Genomic DNA, 18,841 nt, shown 5'->3' with positions numbered 1-18,841 from the left:
AGATCAGGAAAGAAGCTGGAGCCAACTTTCCAGAGGTCCAGTGAAAAGTAAAGGAAGGAGGACCTCATATAAGAAAATTGTACCCATGTCTTAGAAAAATAGCAGCCATTGAAGAAACCAGTTGGGTCCTACATATAGCCAACTCACTATAAATCAGTTCCGAGGGTAACATGATCAAGTTTCCATAGGAAGTTCTCTACTAGTTTCTGAGCTGGACACAAATATATCAAACATGACCTTAAGAAACTTAAGATCTGGGGAAATAAAAAAAAATAAGTGAAGGGAATTAAGAGTACACTTATGATGAGCACTGTAATGTACAGAATTGTTGAATCAGTATTTGTACACCTGAAACTAATATAACACTATCCATTAATTATAGTAGAATTATGTTTTTTAAAAACTCAGCCCCCCAAATGGAAGGCAGGCCTAGAAACTAAATGATAAAAGCAATAGTTTATATAAAGGAAAAATTATAAGCTAGAAGAAAACATATATTAAGCATGAAAATTTGATCCAGGCCTTAAGGATGAATTGAAGGAAAGGAAGAGAGGGATTTCCAGAAGGGATAAGGAAGAGAGATATTATAGGAAATAAAATACAGAAATACAGGAAACAATAACAGGTAAAATGGACTTCCTGAGTGGGTCTATGCAGTGAGAAGAAATAGATGCCCTTCTATTTTAGAGCACATAAAACTGAATTTTACATTTCATCATGACTTCTTTCAAGTCCTGCCATATTCTGCAGTTGTTAAAACAATTATCATCCCCATTTTACAGACAAGCAAACTGATGTCTATCTGGAAACATTAGGTGCCTACTAAAGAAGAGTGTACCTATTGGTATGGAGAGCTGGATTTTGACCCCCTGTCTTCTGACTTACACATGAGAGCCTGATGACCAGCCACCACAAGTCTGAACCTGACCTAAGAGAACAATGGACTCCAGACGAAGAGCTCAGAGGCAAGAAACCAGAATCAGGAGTTAACGCACTTCTGTCATCCACAAGGTCACAGGCCTAAAGCCAATGTAGCAAGGGAAACAAAGAACAAATCTGAGGTTTTAAAATAAAAGTAATATTAGTGATAAACATAGGGGTTGAAGAAGAGTGTCCAGGTACTTGCTGGCTCAAGAGAGCAGACAGAAAGAATGGCTTGATACCCAGAGGCTGCCAGAGTCCAGAGCTTGTGCACATTGCTTGCAAAATACTGTTTTACCAACTATTTATTTGGTTTATATGAGGGGAAATTCAGTAATTTAATGCTACTTTGACCTTTACTTTTTGAAATGAAACTGGAACAGTTTCAAGGGAAAGGAGAATCCCATTAAATCTTCAAACTAATAAAAAGGCTTTAACAAAAAATAAACCTCTCTATAGAAGTTTACCCTAGGAAACCAGTAAAGAATTGTGTTTTGAAACCAACTACAGTCTTTAAGTCTTCAAGATCTAAATATTTTCTATCTCTTGGTGTGATACGATATGAAGAAAATAGCATTCTTGCTAAAAAGGTTTTCCCTGAATTTAATCAAGTCTTTAGACCTAACTTCCAGTTCCAGGAATATGAAAGAGAAACAAGTTAAATGAAAACAAGAAAAAAAATAAGCAGACAAGGTGGAAAATCTTATAGGACAACTGAGACTCAGATAAATCAGTGTCACAGGGTGGGGGAGACGGTAACAAGAAATCTTCTAGGTTAAAACATAACAATCAAATACAAGTATATGGATCTTTGAATGGGTCCTAGTTTAAACAAGCCACGAGTAAAAGACATTTGGGACACCTGGTGGTGCAGAATCAGGTATTAATTCCATTGTTGTGAATGTAGATTAGGTATTAAATCATATGAAGAAATTAATAGTTAATTTTGCTAAGGATAATGTTAAGAAGGTTAAGGATAAAGTTAAGGTTAAGAAGAAAAACACTTTCTAAGGTGAGATTTCATCTCTAAATACATGTCTCTCTGGTGCGCCTGGGTGGCTTAGTCGGTTGAGCGTCCGACTTTCGCTTAGGTCATGATCTCGCAGTGCGTGGGTTCGAGCCCCGCGTCGGGCTCTGTGCTGACTGCTAGGTCAGAGCCTGGAGCCTGTTTCAGTCTGTGACTCCCTCTCTCTCTGACTCTCCCCTGCTCACGCTGTCTCTCTCTCTCTCTCTCTTTCTCTCTCTCTCCTAGAAATAAATAAACATTAAAAAAAAAAATACATGTCTCTGAGTTGTTCTCCACAAAATAGACCATGCCAATAGGGCAAAATATTAATTTGGATCTAGGTAGTAAGTACATAGCTATCCATTATACAGTCTTATCTATGTTTGTATTTGAAACTTTTACATAAAAAGTTAAAAGTAAAATAAAAAGTCACAATCCTAACAGAGAACACTGTTTCCTTGTTATTACTGTGCTACCAAGTAATCCAACAATTCCTCTTCTAATTTATATGAAACTTTACTTACAAACTAACACCTCAAGGGCTAGTAGGATTAGCAACTGCTTTTTCTTCTAAAAGTGTCTACCATACCCGTGAGGAAAAAGTCCTTGAATAAAGGCTTTGCCTAATCAAAGGGGCCATAGGTGAGAAGATCACAGACCCTAAAGAACATACAGATGAAGAACCTTTTCAAAACTGTGCATCACAAGAAAAAAAGAGAGAGAACGTGTTACCATAGAAACTCTCTGTGTGGCTTGAATGTTTCAAAGGAAATCAGCACTTCTAGCAATGAAAGAAGCCTGAGGTCCTTGGTAGGACCTCACCTGTCACCTGCTGGAAGTCAACAGAACGAGTGACAACACTGACAAGCGCTTCCATAGTACAAAGATTTAGGCGTCACAATTCCACTCCTTGTGCAACTGGACCCAGAAAGCCTTGCAAGAGACTTGTCTAGGGTCATAAACTACTTAGTCAAATGCTGTGACTCGTTCAGACTGGTTGTTCTTCCCATTATACCAGGATGAGTTTGGTGATGCACTAAAATAGTTTAAGAAGCACCAAATGGACCTTAGGATTGTATCAATGAACAAAGTTTCTAACACACACTAACCTATAAAGCTGAAACACTTGTCTGTCTCGTAAAGTACTGAACTTGTGGGGCGCCTGGATGGCTCAGTCAGTTGAGCGCCCAACTTTGGCTCAGGTCATGATCTCACAGTTCATAAGTTCGAGCCCATATCAGGAGCCTGCTTCAGATTCTGTATCTTGCTCTCTCTCTCTCTCTCTCTCTGCCCCTCCCCCACTCACGTGTGTGTGTGTGTGTGTGTGTGTGTGTGTGTGTGTGTGTGTGCAGGCGCGTGCGCTCTCAAAAATAAATATTAAAAATTAACCATTAAAAAATAATAAAGTTCTTCACTTGTAAAGAACCCCACCCTCAGATTATGTTGGTGGTGGAGGAATAGAAAGAAATGGATAACAAAATGAAAGAAGAAAACAGCATGGGATAAGCATGACCTCCAGTGAGGCAAAGCAAGGGCACTGGCAGCTGGAGGCTGTAAGCTAAGCACTTTGTGCTGCTGAAACTAAATACAATTTGAAAAAATATACACACACACACACACACACACACACATAATTTTCTAAAATATCTTCTAGAAAAATTTAAGACCAAATGCTTACCACCAAGCTGGATAAACTTCAAAGATAAGTTCAAAGATAAAGAAAGTTTCAAAGATAGAGTTTTCAAGCATCCATGCAAAAGCAAAACAAAACAAAACCACAAATTTAAGAATATACAACGTTCTACAGAATGAGTTACTGGCTTAAATAAGAACCAAATAAATGGGTCTTTTCAAACTTTAAAATGTTCTTGCCATGGATGAAGCTTAAGGACATTTTACTAAATGAAATAAGCCAGACACAAAGGACAAAATGCTATGATTCTACTCTTTGAGGTACCTAGAATAATCAAATGCACACAGAAAGTCATGGTTACCAAGGACTGGGAGAAAGGGCAATAGGGAGTTAATTGGTTAATAAGTAGAGTTTCAGTTTGGGAGGATGAGAAAGTTCTGAAGATGGATAGTGGTGATGATTGCACACCAATGCGAATGAACTCAATGCCACTGAACCGTTCACTTAAAAATGGCGAAAATAGGGGCAACTGGGTGGCTCAGTTGGAGTTGGTTAAGCATACAACTTCGGCTCAGGTCATGATCTCATGGTTTGTGAGTTCAAGCCCCAAGTCGGGCTCTGTGCTGACAGCTCAGAGCCTGGAGCCTGCTTTGGATTCTGTGTCTCATTCTCTCTCTGTCCTTCTCCCGCTCAAATTCTGTCTCTGTCTCTCAAAAAAATAAAAGTAAAAAAATACTTTTAAGTGGCTAGAATGGTAATTTTATGTTGTGTATATTTTACCACAATAATAATCAAACAAATAAAAAAAGAAAAAAGAACATATAACATGCAAGTGTATCCATTTAGACACAGTTACAAATACACAATAGGGAACACAATAGATGAATTAGAACATAATTATGTTGTAGAATATTTGCCCAATTGTTCAAAGAGTTAAAGTAAGTCTGTATCTCTGAAATTTATATACCATGTAGTTATAGATAAAATTACTTTAAATGAAATATCAAGCATTCATAACTGCATTTAACAAAAGGTACAAGCCCTAAAAACTAACATTTAAAACAGAAAAGTTCCGAACCATAAAACCATTAAAAGACTCACATATAAAATATAAAATGTCCACAACATAATTCAATGTGCTTTAAACAAAATATATAGGGGCTCCTGGGTGGCTTAGTCGGTTAAGCGTCCGACTTTCGCTTAGGTCATGATCTCGCGGTTCGTAGGTTCAAGCCCTGCGTCGGGCTCTGTGCTGACTGACAGCTCAGAGCCTGGAGCCTGTTTCAGAGTCTGTCACTCCCTCTCTCTGACCCTCCCCTGCTCACGCTGTCTCTCTCTCTCTCTCCTAGAAATAAATAAAACATTAAAAAAAATAAACAAAATATATAAAATTGTGGTCTTCAGGTATCTCCCTCAGAGGATTAAATGGGAAAAAGTTTGTTATAATCCACCTTAGAATTGAATACAATTTAGCTAAGATTTTGGCATTATTCATGAATTCCCCAAATCAAAAACTTCATGAACTGTCTTTTAGTCAGGATAGTAAGAAATGCCTCAAACATAAATCTACTTGGCTTTCTCGTTGCTAGAGATCAGGAAGAAAAGCAAATTCCTATGTACTATGATCCTCACATATAAATGGATCTTCATATGAAATTGTAGCACAGGCACTTTAAACCTGAGGGCGCATGATGTTGATGGAACATGAGTGCTGTAGTCACAAACATCTGGGTTCTGCTCTGTGACCTCTGGCAAATGACAGCCTGAGCCTCCTCAGTTTCCACTTCTTTAGAATGGGTATAATCTTCAGGCTGACAGGAGTATCATGTGAGATCACACATATACCACCTGGCCACCTTCCTAGAGTTTTGGGTTCATGCTTTTCTCTGACACCTAAGGCTTTCACTCATCAACATCCAGCACCCAGCATGCTGACGCCTTGATACCCACCAAGGGGAAACTCACTTGATCCTGCTAGTCAGAAAAAGGTATCTCCAAAAATTTATTGTTTTCTATAATTACTCCCTAACGTCCTAGGAGCTGGCTTCTGACCATATTAAGCTATAGAAACTATAAACATCACCCCCTTCAAATCTCAGTACTCATGGCTAACAGGTACAAAATGTCAATAGAACTTTCTGTATGGCAGACATTGCTCTTAGCACTTTTTGTGTACTAATTCGTTTCAGCCTCACAATAACCCTATAAGATACATAGGTATTATTAATAGTCCCATTTTACAGATGAGGTCATTGAGGCACTGCTCATAAGTTACAGGACTCGAAGTCAGGTAATCTGGCTCAAGTCTGCAATGTCTCATGACCTCTTCTTTTTGCTCCTTGTCTCTCTTAAAACCATTTTCTGCCAACAGTTACACTCTTGGATCTCCTGCTGCTGATACATCCTTTTAGGACTGTCTGCTGGCTCTTCTTCCACTCTTCTATCTCAATGCAGACATCTCCAAAAGTTTTAGGCCACCCATCTCCTACACTACTTTGAAGAGCCCAGTACTCCTCTCACTTCAGGTATCAGCCTTATACTGATAATTCACAAATTTAAATCTCTGGCCTATAACTATAATGCCATCTCTTGGCCTATTTAAGTCACTCCCTTTTCTTCTGTACAAATGCAAATCTAGCCATTCTCATCTAAATATTTGTTCCAGTTGATTTCAGTGCATAACAAGATACCTCAGAATTTAGTGGTATACAACTATTTTATTATGTCCCTGGATTCTGTGGGTCAGGAATCCAGACAGAGCACAGAGAAGATGACTGGCCTCTATGCCTCAATGTCTGGGGCCTCAGTGGAAATGGCTGGAAGCTGGAATCACCTGGGGGAATCTACTTACCTGTCTACTGTTCAGTGCTAGCTGTGGGGCTCAGGGGGAACCTCAGGTAGAGCCATTAGCCAGAATACCCACCAGTGGCCATTCCGTGTGGCACAGCTTCCTCACAGCATGGCTGTGGACTTAGGGCCCCAAAATGTCCTACAGTCTTAAAACACTTCTCAATTAATCCAATCTTACAGTTCTCCCTCACCATAAAGAAGGACTAGATTAAGTATCATGTGCTTTTTCACATACCTTCTTACTTCTTAGAAGAGTCCAGGCAAAGCAGGTATTACCACCCTTTACAAAAAGGGGGAAATAACAAAGTTTAGAGATATGCCAGTACTTATACAGATAGCTAAAAGACAAGATCACATTCAAACGCAGTCTCTTTCTATATGCAATAACAATCACAAAGAAGATCAAACTCACAACTATGTTATGTCCAACTATTTTTTTCTAATTTCAGGGTAAACATTTTCAGTTACCAGATTTTTCTTGTTAGCTAGCTAGCTAGGAAAAGTTGTATTTCTTTTACTTCTTGATTTGAAACAATTTTACCACAATATTTTTTTAACGGTTTATTTCTTTTTGAGAGACAGAGACAGAGCATGAGATGGAGAGGGGCAGAGACAGAGCATGAGATGGAGAGGGGCAGAGACAGGGAGAGACGCAGAATCCAAAGCAGGTTCCAGTCTCTGAGCATCAAGCACAGAGCCCCATGTGGGGCTTGAACTCACGAGCTGTGAGATCATGACCTGAGCCAAAGTCTGACACTTAACCAGCTGAGCCACCCAGGCATCCTGCCATCATATTATTAATTTATCTATTTGAAAATAAATGCACATACCTCAAAACTCAAAAACTGAAAATAGTGAAAAGTCTTGCTTCTATTCTTACCTGTTATTCCAGTTCATATTCCTGATGAACATGTAAGCACTTGTGTATCCTCCAATTCTTAATACCAATACAAACATGTAACTATCTCCCCTGTACCCCATTTTCCCTACAAAATATAACTCTTCTGCATAATTTAGCCATTCTAAGGGCCTAGACATTGAGATTGCTTCCACATTCAATGCTACAGTGATTAACTCTGAGCATATGTCATTCCATGCATACAAGTACCTATCTAAGATAAATTCCCAGAGGCAGGATTTTCAAGTAGAATATACAAGTCTGTATGTGACAGATGTTGTTAAATTATCTTCCATAAGGACAGTTACCCTTTCAACAGTAGTATTTGTTTCCCCATCACCTTAATAACATAATGGGGTATCAAATTTCTGGACTTTTGCTAATCTGATCTATCTTGGAGAATGTGCCATGCGCACTTGAGAAGAAAGTAAATTCCCTGGCCTCAGGATGTAAAGTTCTAAATATATCCGTCAGATCCATCTGGTCCAATGTGTCTTTCAAGTCCATTATTTCTTTAGTGATTTTCTGTCTGGTTGACCTATCCATTGCTGTAAGCGGAGTATTAAAGTCCCCTGCTATTAGCACATTCTTATCTATAAGCTTGTTTCTGTTTGTGATTAATTGTTTTAGATATTTAGGTGCTCCCATATTTGGTGCGTAGACATTTATGATTGTTAGTTCTTCCTGATGGATGGACCCTGTAATTATTATGTAGTGCCCTTCTTCATCTCTTGTGATTGTCTTTAATTTAAAGTCCAGTTTGTCTGACATAAGTATCGCTACTCCGGCTTTCTTTTGATTTCCTGTAGCATGATATATATTTCTCCATCCCCTTACTTTTAATCTGAAGGTATCTTCCCGTCTAAAATGAGTTTCTTGTAGACAGCATATTGATGGATTTTGTTTCTTAATCCATTCTGCTACCCTATGTCTTTTGATTGGAGCATTCAGCCCATTTACATTCAGTGTTATTATTGAAATATGTGGGTTTAGAGTCTTTGTATCTTTTGTAGGGTTCATGTTTGTGGTGGTGTCTCTGGTATCTTTGTTCCTTGCAACCTTTCCTTCAGAGCATCCCCCTCAGGATTTCTTGTAGGGCTGGCTTCGTGATGACAAATTCTTTCAATTTCTGTTTATTTGGAAAGGTTTTTATCTCTCCTTCTATTTTGAATGACAGGCTTGCTGGATAGAGGATTCTTGGCTGCATATTTTTACTGTTCATCACATTGAAGATTTCCTGCCATTCCTTTCTAGCCTGCCAAGTTTCAGTAGATAGGTCTGTCACCACTCTGATAGATTTCCCTTTGTATGTTAGGGCCCTTTTCTCCCTAGCTGCTTTCAAAATTCTCTCTTTGTCCTTGTATTTGGCCATTTTCACTATGATATGTCGTGCAGAAGATCGATTCAGGTTACGTCTGAGGGGAGTCCTCTGAGCCTCTTGTACTTCCACATTTACTTCCTTCCCCAGGTCGGGGAAGTTCTCTGCTATAATTTGTTCCAGGACTCCTTCAGCACCTTTCCCTCTCTCTTCCTCTTCTGGGATTCCTATGATACGGATATTGTTGCGTTTGACCGTATCGCTGAGCTCTCGAATTCTTCTTTCCTGTTCCTGGATCAGTTTGTCTCTTTTTTTGTCAGCTTCTTGTTTTTCTATAATGGTGTCTTCTAAATCACTTATTCTCCTTTCTGCCTCTTCAATCCGTGCATTGGAGGCCTCTAATTTATTATGTATCTCATTTATCGCATTTTTTAATTCTTCGTGCCTATTTTTATTTTCCATTCTGTCTGTAGCCATAGTTTCTTTGATGTCCCCTATGTTTTTTTCAAGCCCAGCTATTAATTTTACCATTATTATTCTAAAATCTTGTTCAGTGATGCTGCTAATATCTGTTTTGAGCAGTTCATTAGCTGTCATTTCTTCTTGGAGTTTCTTTGGAGGAGAGGTCTTTCGTTTCGTCATTTTAGTTAGCTTTCCGGCTCTTGTTGGTTTTAAAGACCTATTATTCTCTCTGTTTCTATGAGCACTGCTATATCCAAGAAGGCTCTTTGACTTTCCAGGGCCTACCCTTTCAGAGAGTGTTTTTTGAATGGTATCCCCTGGTCTCTCTTGTTGGGACCTTGGTTATTTTATTTTCCTATTCGTAGTGATATTTGGGACTCTCCACCTTGTGCACTCTAGCTTGTTTCTTGAGGTAGCCCTCTCAGGCAGGGATGGGCGTGGCGTGATCCAATGCCTCAGGCGGGAGCTCTGCCTCGGCGGTTGTGGGGAGGAGAGTGACGGTGCTCCAGTCCCTTCTCGAAGCAAGCGCTGCTCCTCACTCTTTTGGGGGTGTAAACTCCCCGTACCAGGGGCGCAGCCGAAGTTGGTTGCACTCTTCAACCCAGGGCAGTTCCAATCTCCAAATCCCCGTCCGCGCGCCCCGCTGAAGTTGCCTTAGACACCGGACTTTTGCTAATCTAACAAAGAAAGGATGTATCTTGGGGGAGTCCGTGTGCATTTTCCTTATTGAGGGTGAGGTCCAGCATCTTTCCAACTATTTAAAAATCATCTGCATTTCCTGTCCCGTGAACTGTCTGCTTACATGTCTTCCCAACATTCAATTGTGTTTCTGGCTTTTCTCTCACAATATCTAGCATCTCTTTTTATATTAGTGTGATTATCCTGTCGTCTCTGATAAGAGTTGTAAATATTTCTTCCCATTCTGCCATTTGACTTCATTTGTATTAGTATTTCACATGTGAAAATTCATAGTTTTTATGTAAAGTTTAATTATTTTCTTCTATGGCTTCTAGACTGAGTCACAGTGAGGTAGATCTCCACTGCAGAATTAAAGAAATTAACAACCTTTTATATTTTTAAGCTTTATTTTAAATACTTTTAAACTTACAAAATAATTGTAAAGATAGCCTAAAGTATTCTCTATACCTTCTTTAGAGAACTCTAGTCGATAAATTCAAAAGGAATTAAAGAACCAAACATTATTATTTTGCAACTTCTAATAATTACTGGATGCTGGTAACACCTAAAACTGATCAACTTTAACAACCAACTTGCAGTTGGAATAACTTATGGCTTTTTTCATAAAGATAAGTCCTTTACATTGTTCTTTAGTGTATAAAACAACCAGTATTTATGGAACACCTATGCAGAGAGCATTGTGGTAGAAGAAAAGTAAGAGTTAAGAGGGGGTCTTTGTCTTTATGAAATAAATTCAAACATTCATCAAGTCATCCACATGTGCTGGGCAATTTGCTAGGCATTCAATGATGAGTACAAACAGTCCCTCTTCTCTAAAAGAGTCTAAAAAACTGCTACTGAGGCTATAATCAGGCAAAATTATAGTGAGTAAATGTCCTCTCAGCCTCGAGTGTAACAAATTTACCTCAGTTCAAAAAATCTTTGATCAACCCAAACCAAATTATCCCCAAATCTAATTACCGCAGACTCAACAGAGAATGTAGAACCATAGGGAAAATATTCATTTATATAAACTGGAATTAGGAATGGTTCATATAATCCAGGATTTGTAATCTAGGACTCCCCAAAGATTAGATAGTTGCCCTCTCCTGGCAAATTTTAATACTGCAGTCTGGCCCAACCTAATCCTGGAATCAAATTACAGGGGTACACTGCAAATGAATCAGTGTGAGAATACCCAGCCATGGGAGAGTTTCAAGAGCTGAACAAAGAAAACAGTAGAGAAATTTTTTTTAAAAGGAGAGGGAAGAGTGGGGAGGCTTAAATAAATCTGTAAAATATTATGAGTAAAATTAGATAGAATGTTAGAGATTAGGACTCTCATTCTCTATCATCCTCCCAATGCTGCTACTTTCAAGATAGGATCTTGGAAAGGTCCTCTCTGTGTTTCAGTTTCCTTATCTATAAAATGGGAATAATATCACCTACCCCCTAGGGCTCTTGTGAGGGCAACCAAGGCTATCCGTGTCAAGGACTCGGAACACTGTTCAGCACCTAGTAAGTCCTCAGCAGTGTCTGTGTTATTCGGATGTCAGCTCAGGCATCCATGCTCCTATTTCCCAGCAGAGATAAACTCCTTTGCTAAGTGTCTTGCTGACCTGCGGCCTCTTTATCCTTACCTTTCTCAATCTGTAATCACATACATTCACTCATGCGATTCTGATGAATATCTGTTTTTGTCCAAAAGACTATAAATTCCATAAGGGCAGACACCATATCTGGTTTTACTCATCCTATGTTCCTAGCATTCAGTGCAGGGCCTGGCACTCAGTGAAATTTGTTGAACGAAACTGTAAAGCTGCCAGTCAGTCTTCAGAATAGTAGTATTTAGCACCGGTATGGGTATAGGTTGAATTGTGTTCCCTCCCCAAAAAGATACGTTGAAATCCTAAACCCTCATAGCTCAGAATGTGACCTATATAGAAATAAACTAATCACATCTGCAATAACTGTAATTATGATGGGGCATATTGGACTACAGTGGACTCAGTCCTATGTGATTGGTAACTCTAAAAGAGGATAATTTGGATGCCGACAGAGGCAGGGATTGGAATAATGCGAGCAAACACTGAAGACTGATAGCTATCACCGGAAGCTGGGCAGAGGCAAGAAAGGTCTCCCCACTAAAATTTTCAGAGGGAGTGTGGTTATATGCACACCTTGATTTTGAACTTCTAGCCTTTAGAACTGTGAGACAATAGACATCTGTTGTTTAAAAAAAAAATTTAATGCTTTTACTTATTTCTGAGAGAGAGATAGTGGGAGCAGGGGAGGGTCAGAGAGAGAGGGAGACACAGAATCCAAAACAGGCTCCAGGCTCTGAGCTAGCTGTCAGCACAGAGCCTGACGCGGGGCTCAAACCCACAAACTGTAGATCATGACCTGAGCTGAAGTCCGAAGCTCAACCGACTGAGCCACCCAGGTGCCCCGAGATCTGTTGTTTAAACAGCCCATTTCTGATACTTTATGTCAGCCAATGAAACTAAGACAAGAACTAATCTAATGGCTTTGTTTAGTATTTCAAAGTTATGTGTAGGGATTTTTTCTCCTCCCAGGACAGAAAAATTGTTTATAGATAATATATTTTTAAAAGAAACCGTCAGGGCAAGGTTTTCTCCTCCATTCTCAATGACTTCTTAATGGCTTTTTTAAAAAACTGTTTTGTTTTTTAAATGTTTATTTATTTTTGAGAGAGAGAGGGAAAGACAGAGGATCTGAAGTGGCCTCTGTACTGACAGCAGATAGGCTGATATGGGGCACAAACTCATGAACCCTGAAATCATGATCTGAGCTGAACTTAACCAACTGAGCCACCCACGCTCCCCTTTAATGTTTACTTATTTATTTTGAGAGAGAAGAGCATGAGCAGGGGAGGTGTAGAAAGAGAGGGAGAGAGAATCCCAAGCAGGCTCCATGCTGTCAGCACAGAGTCTAACAAGGGGCTCAATCTGACAATCCAGGAGATCATGACCTGAGCCAAAATCAAGAATCACTTAACCAACACCCCAATGACTTCTAAACAGCTTTAATCAACTTTGACTACTCTCAAATTCCAAATACCTCAACAGCCTCATTATTTTTAGTTCTTTATTTATAATACTCTTTCTAGCAATAAATAGAACTAAGTCCTACATAAGTATTCATTAGCAAAACAAAACAAAAATTATTAGTGAATCAAGATTTAAATGAACTACAAATATCCAAAAATAGCACCTCAATAATGAGATTAACTTTTCTTTAATATACTTTCAAACTTGGAACGTAAACTCACCTTTCACCCATAATATGGGAGGAATAGTAAATAATTTGACTTTCTGCCCCATTCATACCTCATAAATTGTTACAGTTTTTAGTTCTTCGTTAGTCTGATTTGGTAAATCGCAAAGATTGATGATTAAAAAAAAATCTTTATGGGGCACCTGGGTGGCTCAGTTGGTTAAGCGTCCGACTTTGGCTCAGGTCATGATCTCACGGTTCGTGGGTTTGAGCCCCACGTCGGGCTCTGTGCTGACAGCTAGCTCAGAGCCTGGAGCCTGCTTCTGATTCTGTGTCTCCCCCTCTCTCTGACCCTCCCCTGCTCATACTCGCTTGCTCTCTCTCTATCTCTCAGAAATAAATAAAACATTAAAAAAAAATCTTTGTGAGTGCTAAGCACATTCAGCATGAAGTGGCTAAGACTCATTTTTGTATAAACAAAGTGTCTAATTGCCCTGTGTTATCTTTAAGGAATAGGTATCATCTCACAGTAAAAATGATTGAGGCTGGGACAAGACTCCTTAACCCTGGTGGGAAGACAGTTAAGAAGTCCATCACCTGTGGTACCATCTCCTCCTGCTACATTATATACATGCTCACAAACTTCCCAAAATTTGGGACACTGTCAACTTGATTTATGAGAACTGCTTTGGCATCCTGGATGAGATAAGCTAAAACCTACTTTAACTAAAAATGTGACAGAAGAGTCAAGACTCTTGAGTGTTCCCATAAACTCATAAGGAAGACAATTGATGAGACAGTCATATGCACTTAACCTTTGGTAGATAATGCTATTTAAGAATTATTCCCATTTACACCCAGGAGGGAACAGGGAATAGAAAGGATTAGACACAGGGACAAGAAGACCAGGAACCCCAGAGAACAGTAGACCCTCCAGTCTAATTAAGGTTCTGAACAAAATATTGGAAATACAGGAAAGATCCCTTATTGAGAAAGGAGACCTCATCAAGGTAAACTCTGAATACATAAGAAAACTAGGATGCGGTTAAACGGAAATTGGACAGCAACAGATAAAGACCACCCGGCCCAAGAATCACCGTGTGATGCCAGATTCAAGAGAGAGCCGGTCCCTGGGAGAGGTGACAGTATCTCTTTCAGAACGCCCTCCAGCCTACAAGCTAAAGCCCAGTGGTGAACAGTAACCAGGAGACTTGCACAACCCTGACACAGCCCCACCTTCAGTGATCACAGATGTACCCATGGTAAGGTACACACTGGAAAGTAGAGGAAAGGTACACTAGGCAAGGGTCATGGAGAGAAGGGGCAGTGCGGGAAGAAATGACAAACTCCCCAGAACACCAGAATTTAGCATCAATCCACTCAGGAGGAACAAAAAATAATACAGAGAATAATTTGGGGAATTTTCTATTTAACAACACTGAAGTCAACACCATTAACCAGGAGTTACTATAGACAGATATAAAAGTACAGAGTATCTTGTTTACAAGGATAGAACAGTGAGAGTTTGAAAGAAGTTTATTTCTATCCCAAACAATCTATGGTAGTCACAGACTTATGCTCTCTAAAGAAATAAAAATTAGGGACTGTTCAGGATTTTCTTTATTACTCTCTGTCATATTTGCTGCAGAATTAAAATCTCCTTCCTTCTCTCTACCACCTTGGCTGGCCCAAGACCTGAACCACTGCCCTTTGAGGTTTATTCCTTTAAGTTCAGCACCATCCTCGTTAAGCTCTCCTCTTCGTCTTCTAACTGTGTCCCTCTAAGAAATATACATTGATTCCTTAAGTGTAATCCCCTAGAAAGAGGCTTTCAAACTTTTGACCACAGCCCACAGTTCAGAAATATATTACATCTGGAGCCAGTACATACCAAAAAAACACCTATGAAACCAACTCAGAAGCTCCTCACAACTTGTATCCTTACTACATATTATAAATGCATCTTCTCCATTCTACTCCACCTATTTAATTTTTTTAACGTTTATTATTTTATTTTTTTTTAATTTTTTTTAATGTTTTTTATTTATTTCTAGGAGAGAGAGAGGCAGCGTGAGCAGGGGAGGGTCAGAGAGAGAGGGAGTCACAGACTGAAACAGGCTCCAGGCTCTGAGCTGGCAGTCAGCACAGAGCTTGATGCGGGGCTCGATCTCACTAACCGCGAGATCATGACCTAAGCGAAAGTCGGACGCTTAACCGACTAAGCCACCCAGGCGCCCCTGTTTATTATTTTAGAGAGAGAGAGAATGCGAGTGGGAGAGGTGAAGAGAGAGAGCGGGCCAGAGGATCCGAAGCAGGCTCCATGCTGACAGCACCCAACCTGATGGGGGGCTTGAACTCACAAACCATGAGATCATGACCTGAGCCTAAGTCAGATGCTCAACTGACTGAGCCACCCAGCTGCCACTCCACCTATTTTTTTTAAGTTTAATTTTATTTATTTTGAGAGAGAGAGAGAGAGCAAGCAGGGAAGGCGCAGAGAGAGAGAGGGAGACAGGATCCCTAGCAGAGATTATCTGTGCTATGAGTGCAGAACCAGGTATGGAGTTTGAACTCATGAACTGTAAGATCATGACCTGAGTTGAAATCAAGAGTCCAGTGCTTAACAGACTGAGCCACCCATCCGCCCCTACACCACCTGTTTTTATGCTGGTAACCCAACTGTTAGGTCACAACTCATAATTTGAAATACTTGGTAGATAAGATACAAAATAAGAAAGAAGGTATAAGTTCTGCATTCTGACTGTGGGAATTCAAACATCAGCCCTACCACTTGAAGCTGTCAAACTGTCTGCCTCAATTTCCTTGTCATGGGCATAAAAGAACAGCGTTTATCTCAAAACTAAGGATTAACCAAGACTCTCCACACAAAGCACTTAAAGCATCACAAATATTCAATTAATGGCTAGTAATAGTTCTTAAATGGTCTGCAGACTTTTTTCAGTATGATAAAATATACTTAAAATTCATCATTTTAACCATTTTAAAGTGTACAGTTCAGTGGCATTTTAGTACATTCATAATGCTGTGCAAACACCACCACAATTCTCTAGTTCCAGAACATTTTCATCACCCCAAAAGGAAACCCATGAAGCAGCCACTCCCTATTCTCTCCTCCTCCTCTCCTCAGGCCCAGACAACCCCTGATCTACTTTCTGTCTCTAGGTCCAAGGACCTTTTTAAGTAATAAATTAACATTTGACTGAAACGGTTTTCTAAGGTAGACTTACGTGTTCTTTGGATTCATTAGCCCTATGGCTCATGAGACAAACTTCTGCTCACCGTTTGTTTAAATAAACCTTGTGAGTACCTTAGGTAATTCTGTGACCTTTAGGCAATTCTGTGACCTGTCTTTGGAGTCGGGAATCCCTCTGTGAATTTGGAAAGATGCCCAAAGTCTGACCAATGTTATGGAAGAGACTGCTTTCAGTGTCCCCAAGAGGCAGAATGAGCAAGGCCCTAAAAGAGGTTTCTTCATTACCTCGTGGAAGATAACCGAATGACAGAATATTCACCAAATGAAGACTGCTTATTTTTCAGTCTTTGCATTTTGAGATTCGGCTCTTGAGACTTGGAAATTTTACCATCAAGAGGTAGAAAAGTGAACTTGGACACAGAACTAGAGGCCCACTTCTTGGCTTTGGTGTGTAGTATCATTTCCTTTTGGGGCCCCACCCCTCTCACACTGATTTCCCACCCTTCCTTTGGGGTGTGGAAGACTGGGCAAAAAATAACTTTGTTCTTCCCAGGATCCATTGGGTGAATCGCCGGATACGTGATCAAAAAAATAACAGGGACAGGGAAGTTACCTCGCAAGGCAGCACTCATATTCCTTGAGAAATGATGAAGCCAGAGGCTTCTCAGGCCAAATAAATAAATGTCACCAAGAGGCACAGAAGATTTGAACGGGAAAACAACGTCCTCGGTCCCAGCTGCAGAAGTCAGACCGTATCTTTCTCTTTTTTGTGAAGACCAACACCGTTCACCCAGGAAAGAGGCAGCGAAATCCTCATTTTCCATTCTCCCTCCCCATCCCCTGCTGCTTTCTGGCCTTCGCGGCGGCGGCGAAAGCCTGACCCGCCTCAAGCACGGATAGCATTGGGCAAAGTCGGCTTAAAGGTACTCCGATTCCGGGTACCAGAGCCAAGCAAACCTCCCCGACCCCCGAGGAGTAGCTTTATGGCTTTTGAGCTTTCACTGTGGGACCGGGGACTTCAAACAGCCAACTAGTCCGAGAAACTCACGCCTCAAACCCTGGGGGAATCCTGAGATGGAGTTAACGATGTGGACCAAAGACCACTACACCTTTCCGAAGACCCGGGTGACCCCTGGCAAGTCAGTGAAAGTGCGGGTCTCGGAGTCTGCCACAAAGGATCACCCCCAGCGCTCCAAGAGACGAAGCCGAAGCTTCACCCCAGACCCCCCAAAAAGTGAGACCTCGAGAAAGACGAGCTGGGAAGCCCTCCCTTCCGCAAGGGCCAGGTGATCCTAAATCCTGGCAAGTGTAGGCCCTGCACGTGCGTCAAGCGGCCGGCCCTGGACGCTCAGGCAAAAGGGGCTCCAGCAGCCCCCCACCTGGCAGGGAGCTCAGTGACCGCGGTCCCAGGGCGCCGGAAGGTTCAAGGACAGGGCTGCACGCAGGGCTGGGAGGACCCGGCAAGGACAGCTGCGCGGACCGCCGGGGCGAGAGGCGGCTGCCTCTCCGTGCGCCAGAAACGCGTCCCGCACAGGGCTCTCTCCAGGCCAGGCCAGCGGAGCCCAGCGCGGAAGGCGGGGTGCGGAAGGTGACGGCACTCGGCTCACTCCGCCAAGAGTGAAGCAACTCCGGAAACTTCCCGGAGCCGGCGCGCGCCTCCCGCCGCCACCTACTCCGCGCCCCTGCGGCCGGCGGGCGCACTGACCTGAGATGGTCTCCTGGTAGCCCTTGGTGAAGAACTGCATGGCTGTGGCCGCCCTCCAGGGCGTCTTGAGCAGTCCCTGCCGCTGGGGGTCCTCGCCTAGCGAGCGCAGGATAGACGAGTAGGCGGCCGCCAGGTTGGGGAGGTTCAGCTCATTATCCTCCTCGCTGCGCGGCCGTTCGCCCTTCCAGCCGTCCGCCGGCTGGACGCTCTTGATCTCCGGCCGCGGCGACTTCTCGGCCGGCCCGCTCGGCCCGGGTCGCGGCGGCTCCCTCTCGGGGAACCCATTACTGCACCTGGCGCCCCGCGGCTTGGCCGGCGCCCGCACCGGACCCTTCTCCATGGACCTGCCGCTGCCGCTCCGGAGGGACTCTGGGACGCTTCGGGGACTGCAAGTAAACTGCACCGGCGGCCGCAGGCAATAGGTTGTGGCCAGGATCACCTGAGGAAAGTAGGCGACAGGCCAGTGACACTCTCCTAGACAGGGACAGCAGAGCGCTGGAGAGCGCGGCAGTGCCTCCTATTTATGGGCTGGCGGCTCTGGCGGCGCCGCGGGGCGTTCCCATTGGCCGGAGCCTCCGCGCGTCACGGCGCTCGGCCCGCCCCTCCCCTGTCCTCGGCCCTGTGCCTGAGAGGGGGCGGCCCCGCGGACCTGGTGCGAGGGTCGCTCGACCCCTGCGAGCTCCGCAAAGGCGGCCGCCGCAGGCAGTGGAGGGGACCCGCGCCAGGCGGAAGGAGGGGGTTGCATCCCTTGGGTTGTGGCGGCGCGAACCGAATCCGAAAGGAGGTAAGTGTCGAGCGCTGGAACCTAGACTGGGAAGTGCACGCTCTGGGCGCCCGGCGAGCCCTCTTCTCTTCGGCCGAGAGAACGCTTCCTCACAAGTGCTCGTGTCCCCTCTCTCTTCGAGGGATGGCCAAACAG

General features: G+C 42.4%; 1 protein-coding gene across 3 annotated transcripts in view; it reads right to left on the bottom strand.

The window, feature by feature from the left end:
• The window catches only part of GCH1 (GTP cyclohydrolase 1), a 51,263-nt gene extending 32,869 nt beyond the window's left edge, over positions 1 to 18,394 (bottom strand). For all 3 annotated transcript variants that reach the window (XM_039240468.1, XM_039240470.1, XM_039240471.1), the window contains exon 1: positions 17,923 to 18,394. In XM_039240468.1, coding sequence (XP_039096399.1) covers positions 17,923 to 18,262 — 340 coding nt within the window. In that variant the 5' untranslated portion in view covers positions 18,263 to 18,394. The remainder of the gene's footprint in view (positions 1 to 17,922) is intronic.
• Between the last annotated feature and the right edge of the window lie 447 nt (positions 18,395 to 18,841).

The sequence above is a fragment of the Hyaena hyaena genome, unplaced genomic scaffold (genome assembly GCF_003009895.1).
Source record: "Hyaena hyaena isolate Hyena2069 unplaced genomic scaffold, ASM300989v1 scaffold_175, whole genome shotgun sequence".
NCBI classification, from domain to species: Eukaryota; Metazoa; Chordata; class Mammalia; order Carnivora; family Hyaenidae; genus Hyaena; species Hyaena hyaena.
The sequence above is the reverse complement of the archived record's forward strand: the minus strand, read 5'-3'. Positions and strand labels throughout refer to the sequence as shown.